Source organism: Ambystoma mexicanum, chromosome 1p (genome assembly GCF_040938575.1).
Source record: "Ambystoma mexicanum isolate Mex_15411 chromosome 1p, UKY_AmexF1_1, whole genome shotgun sequence".
Classification (NCBI taxonomy): Eukaryota; Metazoa; Chordata; class Amphibia; order Caudata; family Ambystomatidae; genus Ambystoma; species Ambystoma mexicanum.
This window is the reverse complement of record NC_090921.1, coordinates 1397468920-1397482587: the sequence shown is the minus strand read 5'-3', so window position 1 is coordinate 1397482587 and position 13668 is coordinate 1397468920. Positions and strand designations below refer to the sequence as shown.

The 13668-nt window shown below is 47.7% G+C and overlaps 1 protein-coding gene across 1 annotated transcript in view; it reads right to left on the bottom strand.

The window, feature by feature from the left end:
• Window positions 1-13668, bottom strand: part of SHCBP1 (SHC binding and spindle associated 1) — a 349542-nt gene that overhangs the window by 80785 nt on the left and 255089 nt on the right. The window contains exon 9 of the mRNA XM_069607070.1: window positions 2857-2988. Coding sequence (XP_069463171.1) covers window positions 2857-2988 — 132 coding nt within the window. The remainder of the gene's footprint in view (window positions 1-2856; window positions 2989-13668) is intronic.

The following is a 13668-nucleotide window of genomic DNA, read 5'->3' as shown; positions in this document are numbered from 1 at the left end:
GGAAGTTATAGTGAATCGCAAACCTATCCAGGTGGATCAAGGGGTTCAGGCACATTTAGCACCCCATGTTTACAAAGCAGGTCGATTGGTGCATCTATTTGGCATACAGCTTTTTGGTTCATATGCACCAATTTAGTTATTCCGAGTCTCAACATTAATAAATGATGATAGCATGAACCCCATTCACAATGCGGCTTTGCTTCCTTTTATATGCTACCTGTGCCTCTCAGACCCTCCATAAGGGTGCGCCTTTTGCCACCATTCTTGAAACACTCGAAGTGGGTACATGTATAGGTCGTTCCCATTTTTTTTGGACCAGGTGTCTCAATTTGTTCATGTCTCTCAATAACTCTTCCTTTTCCTACAATGCAAGGTTTGCCCTAAGGTGCCCACTTGCTTTACGGAGTGGACAGGTAGCCTTATATGCCCAAGCAATTTCATATTGTTGGACTCCACCTATTCAGTATTGTTCAGCCTGAAGAGTCTTGCAGAACACCTTGCAAACGGGCTTCCAATTTGGTCCAAGGATTGCTTCATCCCTCCCTGGTCATTTCTTAATAAAGTAGCCTACAGGCCCATTTGCTTGCCAATTTCCGCTAAGCACCCCTTTGTCATATCAAGACACTTGTTATTGTATCAGACTACTCTTGTTTGCAGTTTCTCTTTCTCCCAATTTCTTCAGCATGAAGCCATTGATTTTCACCTACCTACGCTCTGGACTACAGTAGCTTAAGGCCTCGACTGGCTGGGAGGCCTTCAGTCACAGGTCTCTTCATTAAGGCAGTCCCCACGAAATGTAATCACTATTAAACTTCCTATGCAGGGTTTGCAATTACTGGGAGTTTAGCTCCTTCTACCCTGGGGGAGCCTGTTTAGCCTAAAACCAACAGTTACCAGCAGCTATGTATGGCTTGCCAGGCCAACTGATGCCTTAGAAACATGCATATGTGACATTAACCGAGTGTTTGAGACGGTAAACTGAATGTGCCTCATGTGGAATTTAGATCTGCAGTGCATTGTGCACGCGCTCGTGGTTCCCAAGCTTAGACCCCACCTACTGGATGATGCCAGACACCCAGGAACTGGTTTTAGCTCCTGCTCATTGAATCTTAATCCGAACACTGCTTTGTCAAACTGCCAACTTACTCCATTGCTTTCCAGATTTGTTCAACGTACAGTAGCAAGCATGAGCTGCCCCCATTGGCATTTTGTAATCCTCAAGCTGGCTCAACCCTTTCCACCTTTTCGGCAAGCGCATGTGGGGGCGTTGCTGCTCCTTTCTTCATTGCAAGTTCTTCCTAGTTTACAGTTAGACCAGACAAGTGTTGTGGCAAAAAGATTTTAGCATGAGAATTGCAAATGCCAAAGAAGCATTGTAAAGTCAATACCAGCAGAAACAAGCTCAAAGACTGAACCACAAGTTGCTTTGGAGGGAATGGGGAAACAAAACTAAAAAACTGCATGACAATTAAAATTGCCTCAATGGAGTGCCTCTGTTGGATTGGTTTTGTTTTACCGAAGTAGAAAGAATCGCAGTGGAATGGTCCATTATGCCGCAATTCTACTTTGGTAAAACACTATTCCTAGCGTTAGAAGGCAGCTACCAACCACGCAAATGTGGCCTAGCTGTACAAACAGAGTGCACACACGCACTACTTACTACCCTACTTTCTCCAATTATCAGGACTACGGTCCCGGAGGGGGCGGGGTCAACCCACAGCGCGTTGACATCATACCAATGGTGAAAGGCGCTATACAAATGCCCCATAAGATTTGAGTGTAACAAGAGGAAGAATGGGACAACAACAATCAACAGCAAGATCACCCCCAGAAAACATTGCAGCTAAACTATTTGGCGCAGTACATGGGGCATCTGTAGATCGATCTTACATAGATAGGAGTGAGGAGGGTGATGCGGAAAGGCGGGACTCCATATGTGGAGGAGCAAAGAAAACATCCCTACTGCCATAGATTGAAACAAGTCTTAAAAAGTGAATCTTTAGAACACAAAGGCTAGACAAACAAGGTGAAGCGACATACTAAAAACTAAGGCACTTTTGTAGACATCCTTTCACACAATCATGATCATTTATGGAGATTACGTTTAGCTATAGCTGAATCACTCGTATTAATGTCAACTACAAAATGTACACTACATATTCGGACATATGGATGCCACAGAAGGTCTAGTCACTGGACACTGCATTTGGTACCTATAAACCATCCAACTGGACACTTCCAGGACTTTGGCATTTTGAAACGAAGTCAGAAAAAAAAAAAAATAATTCAAGACTGTCTTGTGTTCCTACCGGAAAATGTACTGCCAGTAACTCAGTTGAAATCCAACTGTCTGAGTTGCAAAATGCATAGAAGTAAGATTTGTGAATGCAATCTATGCAATCTGCTGAAATACAATTAAGTTGGAAAATGGTAGCTTACGGCAATAGCAGCCAAAGAAAGTAAATAAATGAGCTTTTTTGTCTCGGGTTATCTAAATCATAGGGACAAAATAAATATTAAAGTCAGACGACTGCGCTCAAGACCAGGTGTTAACGAATTATGGGATAATTGAGGGGGGGATAGCTCAGGGGCAAAGCACGTGTCTGGGTAGTAAGAAAACGCAGAGCAACACAGGGTACAATCCCGATACCGAACTTAGAAACCAATCGCTGGTATTAAGCGCGTTGGAAAAGAATAATTATAATTGTGGTGGTATATTTTATAGAAGTTGAGAATTTAGGAATACTCAAGTGAGGATAAAATAATTCCAACATACACATGGTCTAGATCTGTCTGTCTAGCACGTATTTAAGATATCATGGCTGTTGGCTAGTCAACATTTACAGATATACTTACTAATAATGCCTTCCACTGCATCATGCTGCACGAATTTCACATTGGAGATTTTGATCATCGCCCCTGTACAGTCGACAAAACTATCCCCTTTTCCCAGTTTCTCAATCACAATGTCGTCAGGCAAGCCATAGCCTAAAAAATAAAAACAAAAATACTGTATATACCCCTTTTGAAAACTTCATAAATACACATATGATTTGAACAGCTTACAAACCAAGGAAAGCTACATGCGCCTAGAACCTTGGCAGGGTTTTGTAAAATGCAGATGCATATTTACATGTGTACATTCAAACCTGTTCATTTTGCCATCTCTTCCTTTTAAAGCACAGGAAAAATACACAAACCACTATTAAACCATTTTTAATTGCATTTAACACTGGTAAAGACCACCACATGTTCACTTTAAGCGACATGGAAAGGAGCTACAAAAGCTCTACATGTTTAAAATACATTTTTACATGCAAAGCACAGACCTCGAAATACAAAATGATTAATTCCTATCCTCTATTGCATACAAATTTAGTGCAAACATTGCTTTTTTCAAATGGCATAATGTGTGTGCAAAATGAAGCTACAAACTATTCCTACCTTATTATGAAAGCAAGCTGCGAAGATTCAAAAACCCAGCATAGCTACTGACTAAACACAACCAGTCTTCAGTATATACATTTTCAAAAATAATTACGACATTAGTATCGATTTAAACCGTTGCTAGAGTGTGCCGTGCATGCAGGAAAAACAGAACTGAGGCAAAGGGTGCAGTGCATAGTATTTATACCATCATCAACGTCACGTCTGGACGTGGGAATGGTAATCGTCGAGGTACATCAACTCAATGCTGCACAGCACCCTCTGCTGTCAAATTCCCCCCTCCCCCCATGGCACGCCGCCGGGGGGTGCAAGCAGGATAAGGATATATCCAATATATCCAAGATGAGGAATCCGTGGAAGGATACAACCCATTAGAACAATGTATTACACTGAAAGAACAGCAGGTTTCTCATTTGAGTGCTGAACAAGTCTTAGTAACATTGTAACATGGCCAGTTTATATATTAGTCTCATTTGAACATAGCCACATTACATCAATGGCTAAGAAATCCACCATATTGAAAATGTGACATGAAAGAAAAATGCATAGTATCGCAATGTCAGTCATAAGAATCAGACGCCAACTGGCTGCAACTATAATTAGGGGCTGTATGTGCTTTAATCTCAAGTCGCTTATGTAAACATTTGGCAGAATCAATGTTTGTTAAAAAAAGGTGAAACTGAACGATACAAGGTTTTTGAGACAAGTTGATAGCGGCCGGATATGGGACAGCACTGATCTTTGGAGGAGTTTAAGATGGAGGCCCGTTTGGAATGTAACCTTTTTGCAAAACGTATGTAATTTCAATTGGAAATGGCCAGTCCAACTGATAAAACAGATTATGACGGGCAATTTCTATCGTGCTCTGAAACAGTTGTGTACGAGCGCAATACAAATACAATATTATCACAACCACTTGTAATGAGTGGCTAGCAAGGAAATGGGGGTGGACCGGATGAGCCTGAAGGGGTGGTCCTATGCCATAATAAACCAGCTCTACAAAAAAGGAGGACCGATTCATAAAGCAGCAGGAGGACACACTGCTCAAGGAGCCAGATGGAGGAAGAGTTTGGATAACCCAGCTGACACAAATGAGAGAAACGCCTGGGTTGGCTAGAGCAAGGATCTAATTTAATGGCGGGACAATGAGTAGTTCTAGTCTATGGTCCTAGAATTGGCACTTCACCAATGTTTCCAAATTCTGATTTGTAATGCTTGCTTCAATAAGTTAGAGTTCAACTGCTTTGGTAAAAAGACGCAAACACGTTTAAGATGCCCAAGGTCAAGCTTTACCCGATGCACAGATACACATCGCCGGGACCTTTTCTCGAATGTGGCTCGATTCGAAAAACAATCTTACAACAAAAAAAGTAAATAATGCCACGATAAACTACGCGCTCAAGGACTTGCAAAATGTGCACATGTTCACAAAAGCAATAAAATGGCATGTGCGCAAGTTCAATACCTTTTCGGACTTGCTGCTTGAAAGTATTTAGCAGTTCAATAAATATTTAACTCGTATTTACAAAGTGGATGAACGCTGCTCTGACATACAGTTCATCTGTTAACATTTCAAACACTACAGTTGAATTAACTTCCAGTTTCATGTATACGTCAGAGTTTTTCTGAAAATCTTATTCTAATAAAGCAGTCACTTATCTGAATCATATTCCTAGGCACTTAGTAGTCTTTATGCAGTGATTTTCTTTTGATCTCTCGGTTTTCTATGGAGCTTCAAAGGCTGAGCCCTCTCTTGTGAAGATCTTGAATGAAAGGTAGTTTAGAACCTCTCCTGAGGTTCCAAACGGCATCACAGTAGACTCCAAGCCAATCACTGCTGCGCAGGAAGTTCTCCATCTTGGACTGGGACAATAGTAGCTGGCTGGTATCATAGTTAAGGACATTTTGTAGTGACACCCAATCCAACCCTTCTTAACTGCGACTACTAATACCACCTAAATGTACCTGAACTACCTGTGCTACCACCTCCAGTTAACCGGGACCCCCCCCCCCCGTACACCCATCCCCTCCCTGTAACGCCCTGCCCCAGGGGCTGGTTTCTCTGGTCTGCATAAATGAAATCTCTTAACCAACATTGGTGAATGTACATCTTGCTTAGCCACCCAAGATCTTTAAGGGCCGTATCCCTTCCAATCTAACAAATACTGCAGTCTTCCTTGAACCACTTGAAGGAAAATCCAAATGTCCTTTCCCTCCAGATGGATAACCGACCGTATGAGTTTGCCCAGATCCACACCATAGGCACGCACCACGAATGGTATCCGGCCACCGGACCATACAGTCCTGCAGTGGTAGGAACTCTACCCAAAGCAAGCGAAGATAACCAAGAACGAGCTGGGGACGATTATATGGACCGAAGCGACTGACAACTCTACAAGCCATGCTACAAGTCACTAGAGTCGTCATGACAACATAGCTGCTTTAGACAAGAAGCACACATGCACTCCACACTTTCGGGACATGCACACACCAACCTACACTAAGAAAACTTGCATACAGCCCTATGAGATACACCTACATACAGTTTGCACATTTATTAATTTGACACATCGGCCGCTACAGCACCGCAGAAACGCAAGATGCCAGAAGAGCTTGTGTATATGCTTGCAGAAGCAACACGCTATTAATCCTATGAAGGACAGGAGCACCCGAGGAACCTGACCGACCACGGCACATCTTAACCTATGGATAATTATGCTGACTACGTAGTCGGAGCCAAAGAAGGCCTTAGGAAAATCCAGCCAGCCAGAATTGTCTCGCAGAAACCTCAAGAGCTGTGCAAGCAGAATATCCCTGGCAGGTACTGCAGAAGCCAAGGCCATGATGTTGCAAGTGACATTCCTCACCCACGTGCCAAGGTGGCACCACCTACAGTAGGGAATATTCCAAACAAAATACAAATCAAAGTAATTCGGCCTCATCGATGTTCCCCTCACACATGACACGGCCGAAATGACGTGATGCCAAGGTCTGGAAGCTTGGACGGTGATGCCAAGGTCTGGAAGCTTGGACGATGCAGCCGTCCCGCGTCTGGGACCACGCTCGGAACAAATTGCAACAACCGAACTACAGTATGCGCTGGGAATGGAACTCTCTCATTAGTAGAAGCACCCCATTGTAACACATTGTCACACCTTGTCGAGACACAATTTACGCGAGCAGGTGTCTTGCGAGCTGGGAACAGTAGTCCCAGGTTTGGGGCCCACGGCCCGACCAATGAGGACACTGGGGGCTGGCAGCGGGACTCCCACACCAATCATCGGGTTCTCTAGTGTAACATTTTCCAAGTAGCAATTTTTAGGGATAATCCAATTACACCACCTGACAGAGCGGCCGCCACTAATATCACACACTATATGTTCCTATACTGGACCTACCACTCAGGGAGACGACCCGGAGTGGCATTAGGTTCGGGGAAGGAACTTGCTGAGTGACCCAGATTGTGACGTCACGGGTGCACAAAAGCGCCCTGCAGGCCAGAATTCGGCGAGATGTGATTAGACTGGATTGCTCCAAATGCATGATCCCTGCTCGTTTGCTATAATAAAATGGCAGTACCTCTTGCTCCTTGTGTGGACTTCGACTTCTTTTGGGACAAGGGAAGGAGTTTGGGCCTTCCAAGAGCAGGAGATCCGCGGACGGCAGGTACGGCTCTGCCGACCCCAGAAATTACCCTAACACACTCTAGAATCCAATATAGCTTGTACCTCATACTCCTCTCCTGAACATTCCAAACTAACTGGACCAGATGCTTGAACCAGCATAGTTCCCTTGATACAAGTCTTCAGAAGATTAACATGAAAAGTGGGATGCACTTTTAAGCTGGATGGTAACTTCAGTTTGATAGTCACTGGAGACAAAACCCTCTCAATCTCGAAGGGTCCCAAGAAGCGAGTACTAAACTTGTTCTTATCCTTGAGGGCTATATTTTTACTGGACAGCCAAACCATATCACCCTCCTGGTATATTGGGGGCAACTCTACGCTTGCCATCAGCAAACCTTTTGTAGTTTGACTTGCTTTTTCGCAAGGTCTTAATAGCACCATGTAGGGAACATATTGATAAAATCTATGGTGGATCCAAAAAACAAGGATAATGAGCATTCGTTTCTAGATACTCTAGGGATAGAGTGGGAAAATATACTGTGATGGGTCATTGCGGATCCTCAATTTTTCTATTCCGCTTCCGAAATTGCACACTATACTCTATTTTAGAGTAATATTTGAACATTTTAGTGATCATCTAATTGTGCTAGAAGTAAACTGGTGGGGCGTTCGTTGGGTCTGATAACAGGAGTGTGCTATGACCTTTCGGCACAACTTTTTCTTTCTCTAGATATGGGTTAGAGGATCCAACCAAGGAACTTGCTGTACAAGAGACAATAAATGCTTATGTACCAAGTCATTAAATGAGGATGAGAATGCAGCTATGCTGCTTTCAAGTCCCTCATGAAGAATACTTCAAAATATAATTATGTGGAAATAGGTGCGCAATGAAAGGGTGATTTAATGATGCATTTAGACATGCTAAGACAATTACAAGTTAAACTCCTAATTTCTTAGTGATAGAAATTGCAAATGCAGCTTACAAAAAAGGTAATTGAGCTACAAAAAGCCAAATTGGCTAGCTTAGCTTGGGAAGAATTGGAGAAAGCAGCTTGACAATGACTAAAAAAAGATTTGTGAATTGGTGGATCAAGGCTCCCAGTTTGTGCATGACTAATAGTATTGAGAGCAGTGTACAAGGTTCCTCCGGGGTATCATTTTTCTGTCAAAGGCAAAACTACTGTTCGGCCTAGCCTCACAGGGACCCAAATAATAGCTGGGGCATTCTAATGCCACACTTCAAGGAAGTTTAAATTATGGCAACCGACTTGAAGTGCCCTGAAGGTTACGGAATATACATTTGGTAATCAGAGCATGTAAACGATCTGGAGATTAAGGAATACATAGGCCTGCCACACTATAGTTTGTGATGCACAGAAAATAACAAACAAATGAATTTCTAATAACGTATGGCCGATTTAGCTGCCATTTTGCAGACTCAATTGTACTGACGGATCCCGCCTCGACCCCACCCCTTTTATAATAATAAAAAAAAAAATTAGGCCTAGTCCGCATTCATTTTCCCACAGGCACAAAAGAGCAATTTTTGCTCATGCGAACAGTGAAAACGGCTTGACTGAATTGGACCAGCTACCAAACAACTTGGGCACGTAGCATTGACTTTATTTCCAGGGGGGAGGGCAGCTGTTATTGCATCCAGTACATTCATATTTGACGGAGAAGGGGGTGCCCACTTCTCCCACAATTATAGCTATATCTTCCATGGCGCATTGCAGCATACAGGCTTTTCAGGCCTGAAAATGCGCAATTTATCTTGGTTCAGATAAGAGAAACCGCGGGTACCGAAAAGGCAGTAAAATGCCATTTCAGAGTAAATAAATGAAGAAATGCCATTAGGCTAAGCAGGGGGTGGGGAGGTTGAGGGAGCAGTTCACGAGTTGGAGCGACGCTAGGGACCAAATAAAGAAACGTTTTCTTGTAGCCGTGGGTTATCGTCATGATAATTCCACCCAATCAGATCGGGAATTAAAGTGCGTCACGGCAAACCACGAGTGTTTGGGGAGAAAGTGAAAGTGCCGAGGAGGTGACGGGTGTGAGGACGACTTGTGGGGAGAGCATGCTAGGAGGAGGGGCAGTGGGTGAGTGCATGGATGGGGAGGGTAACTTTGTCCCCCCTGACCCAGATAACCGTGGCTATCGGGCAACTACAAATAACCACGGCTATCTTTAGTATTAGGAACAAGTTACTTACCTGTAACTTGTTCTCCAGCATTGGTCTGGCATGGATTCACATGCTCATGAATATTCCCCGTCGTCAGGCTGGGTATCCTCGGTAAAAATATTTTTTAAAAAATCTGTATCAGTTTCGTTTCTGATCTGTCTTTCTTAGTAGTAACCAATCACTGATCTCTGGGTCATACTGCCCCCAGCCAATGACTGCCCTCTCCCTAAGCCCCGCCTCTGCCAGCCATCCTCAGATTTGGTAGCACGCCAAGTGGCAGTATGACCAAGTGAAGAGCCGCAGAGGGGTAGGTGGGAGGGTTCGCATGTGAATACATGCCAGACCCATGCTGGAGAACAGTTACAGGTAAGTAACTTGTTCCTTCTCCAGCATGAGGTCTGGCATGGATTCACATGCTCATGAATAAAAGAATACATAGCAGTATACACATGCACAACCACGGGAGGTGGCAACAGGCTCAACATTAAGCAATACAACAACTCAACATTAAGCATCTCTTACCTCCTCACCAGGCTCACCTTAAGCGAACAGGTTGCGCAGCACTGTTTGGCCGACACTGGACTCCTCCCTGGAGTCCCGATCGACGCAGTAGAATCTTGTGAAGGTGTGCGTCTACCTCCACGTGGCAGCCCTGCAGATGTCCAGCAGGGGCACACCAGACAGGAACGCCATGGTAGCGGCGATCGCTCTGGTCGAATGGGCTCTCGGATGGCCGGGCAGCGGTTGGTTTGCCAACCAGTGACAATGCATGATGCAGCCTGAGAGCCATATGGAAGAGGAAGTCTTTGAGAGAGCCTTCCCTTGATTCACAGACCCAAAGTTCACAAACAGCTGTGACATCTTCCGAAAACTCTTTGTGTGGTCCACGTAGAACTTCAGCGCTCTAGCTATATCCAGCAAGTGCAAAGTCCTCTCGGCCGGCATCGAAGGCGACGGGAAGAAAACTAGTAACACCAAGGGCTCGTTGAGGTGGAAGTCCGACGGCACCTTGGGCATGAAGGAGGGGTGTGTCCTAAGCACTATCCTTGTGTCATGAAAAGTCAAGTATGGAGGCTTGCAAGATAGGGCCTGAATATCTCCCACTCGTCGTGCAGGAGGTGATGGCCACGAGGAACGCTGTCTTCCATGACAGGAACTTCAAGGGCGCCGAATGCATAGGCTCGAATGGGGCTCCCATGAGCCTGGTCAGCACCACATTAAGCTCCCACGCCGAGGCAGGAGCCTTCACCGGCGGGAATGATCGGAGTAGTCCCTTCATAAATTCCTTTACCAGGCGATGAGACCACAAGGACGCCTGTCCCGTTGTCCTGGTATATCGGGAGATGGCAGCCAGATGTTTTTTTATGGAGGCGTGAGCCAGTCCAGCTTTGGCCAGCGACAGTAAGTACGGCAGCACTTGAGGGGCTGTAATCCGCAGAGGGTTAATCTTCTGTGCACGGCACCAGACAGAGAACCTCTTCCATTTATGACCCTAACACTTGAGAGTTGAGGACGCCCTGGCCTTTGCAAGAACCTCTCTGCAATCAGCCGGGATATCGTACCCTCCAAACTCTAGTGCTGCAGGAGCCAGGCCTGCAAGTTCAGCGACTGTGGGTCGTGGTGTAGAATGGCGCCCCCTTCTCTGGAGAGAAGATCTACATCCGCCGGCAGCCTGACTGGCGGGGATGTTGACAAGTCCAGAAGGTCCGGGAACCAGACCTGCCTTGGCCACGCTGGTGCGACGAGAATCATCCTGCACCTGGACTTCTTGAGCTGGCTGATGAGGCGGAGCAGCAACGGCAATGGAGGGAACGCGTATAGAAACAGGGCGTCCCAAGAGAACGAGAAAGCATCGTCCATGCTCCTCGGCTGTGGGAACCTGCTGGCGAACCTCTGGCACTTGGAGTTTGTTGCCGTTGTGAACAGGTCGATCTGGGGTTTGCCCCATCGTTGGAAGAGTCGATCCGCTTGATCCTGGCGCAGTTCCCACTTGTGGCACGAGCGCAGCTCCCTGCTGAGCGAGTCGGCGATGGCGTTTGATATTCCTGCCAGATGGAAGGGAACCAGAAACATCCCCTGGGCGACGGCCCAGTGCCACAGATCCTGGGCCTCCTTGGATAGGGCTGGGGATCTGGTGCCCCCCTGCTTCGGTATGTAGAACATTGCGGTGGTGTTGTCGGTGAAGATCCTCACCACTTTGTCCTTGAGGGACGGGAGGAACGACTTGAGCACCCAGAACACTGCACGGAGCTCCAAGATGTTGATGTGAAGCGACCTCTCCTCCGGGAGCCAAAGGCCTCTTGCGTGGAGATCTCCGGTGTGGGCCCCCCCAACCCTCCAGAGAGGCGTCCGTAGTCACAGTCTCCTTAAACGGCAGGGTTTGAAAGTCTGTGCCTGTCGTGAGGTGAGCCCGGGTTCCCCACCATAGGATCGCCCGACGGAACTCCTCGTCGAGGGGGATCCTGTCCTCGAAGCAGCCCGTCACCTGAAACCAGCGGGCGTTGAGGAACTCCTGTAGCGGACGCATCCGAAGTCTGCAAAGGGGTACAAGGTAGATGCATGAGGACATCATCCCGAGAAGGGACTTGATGGACCTCACCCTGGCCACGTCCGTGGCCAACAGTCGCCGTACCTTGCCCAGGATGGTCTTGGTCCTCTCCTCTGAAGGGGAGGCTAATTGCTCCACTGTATGGAGCTTCGCCCCCAAAAACAGTGCTACTTGCGACGGAACCAGGTGGGATTTGGGGTAGTTGATGAGAACCCCAGCCCCGTGAGCAACCGGACGGTCCTCGCCGTATGATCGATGGCGAGTTCCCTTGACCTTGCCCGGATTAGCCAGTCGTCCAGGTAGGGGTAGACGTGGATCCCCTGCAGGCGCAGCCACGCCGCCATTGGTGCCAGGCACTTGGGGAAAACCCTGAATGCCAACTTTAATCCGAACGGTAGGGCTCTGAATTGGTAGTGGCGTCCTTGAACCACAAACCTGAGGAACTTCCTGTGCCTTTTTAGAATGGGGATGTGGAAGTAAGCATCCTCCAGGTCCAGCGACAATAGGAAGTAGTCTTCCTCCAGCTGTCCCAGTACGTGCTGGAGGGTGACCATCCTGAATTTCTGCGCCTTGATGTATTTGTTTAACCGACGCAGGTCTAGGATGGGGCGCCAACCGCCTGTCTTCTTTCTGACAAGGAAGTATCTCGAGTATACTCCGGAGCCCCGGAGCCTCCTAGGGACGAGCTCGATGCCACCCTTCTTGAGCATCGCCTTTACCTCCAACAGCAGTTGAGGGATGCGATTCTCCTTCCTGGCCACGGGAGGAATTCAAAGGCACTTTAGGAATTCCAGCGAGTGCTCGTTGGCCAGGGTGTCCAACACCCAACGATCGGTGGAGATGGACTCCCACACCCTGACGAACTTCGTCAGTCGGCCTCCCACTGGGGGCCCGACCACCCGGCTGGGTCAGTCTTGCTTGGAAGCGGCCTTGGCGACGACGGCAGGAACCCCCTTGCTTGCCGCAACCTCTGTAGGCCTCCTGGGAAGAGGAGCGGGCCGCCTGGCGGTAGGTGGAGGAGCCACTGCTGGATCCTTGGAGGCACCCTGTCTGCCACCAGAGCTCCAAAAGGGCCATTGCTGCTGAAGCACCCCAAGGGCCCGAGCCGTCTCCGAGTCGGTCTTGATGGCCTGTAGAGACTCAGCCACCGCCTTACCAAAGAGGTTGTTGCCGTCAAACAGCATGTCCAACACTAGGATCTGGACATCCTGGCGAAAGTCTGTCGCCTTGAGCCATCCTCGTCGGCGGAGGCAAACTCCGTTGCCCAGTTGGCGAAATCCAGTATCGGCAATGTCCGTTGCCACCGTAATGGCGTGATCCAACGCCACCTCGCCCTCCTGCAGAATTTCTAGGCCTCCGCCCTTTTGTCATCAGGCAGGAAATCTAGCAGGGGAGCTATCTTGAACCAGAGCTCCCTGTCGTAGCGGGCCACGATCGCCAAAGCATTGGCCGCCTTAATCGTCACCGCTGACGAGATGACTCGTCGTCCCATAGATTCCAACTTCTTACCCTCGCTGTCCGGCGGGGAAGTGGAAGCCGCCGCGCCTGCTACCTTCTTCTTAGCCGCTGCCGAGACGACCGAGTCCGGAGTGGGCTGGGCCCTGAGGCACAAGTGGGAGACATCGGGGACTCGGTGCTTCTTCTCGTACCGGTCCCTCTTGGCGGGTGTCGTGGCAGGGTTCTTGAGGACAGCAAGCCCCTCGTCCCAGATGTCGTTGAGTAAAGGCACCGCGACGACCGTCTTCCTCTTAGCCTGGAAGAGATCGGATGCCCTGGTTATAGCGTGGGAAGAGCCAACCTCGTCGGCTGGGGTCGCCCGCGGGGGGGGGGGGGGGAATTTGCAAACGGGATGTCTGTTGTGTCAT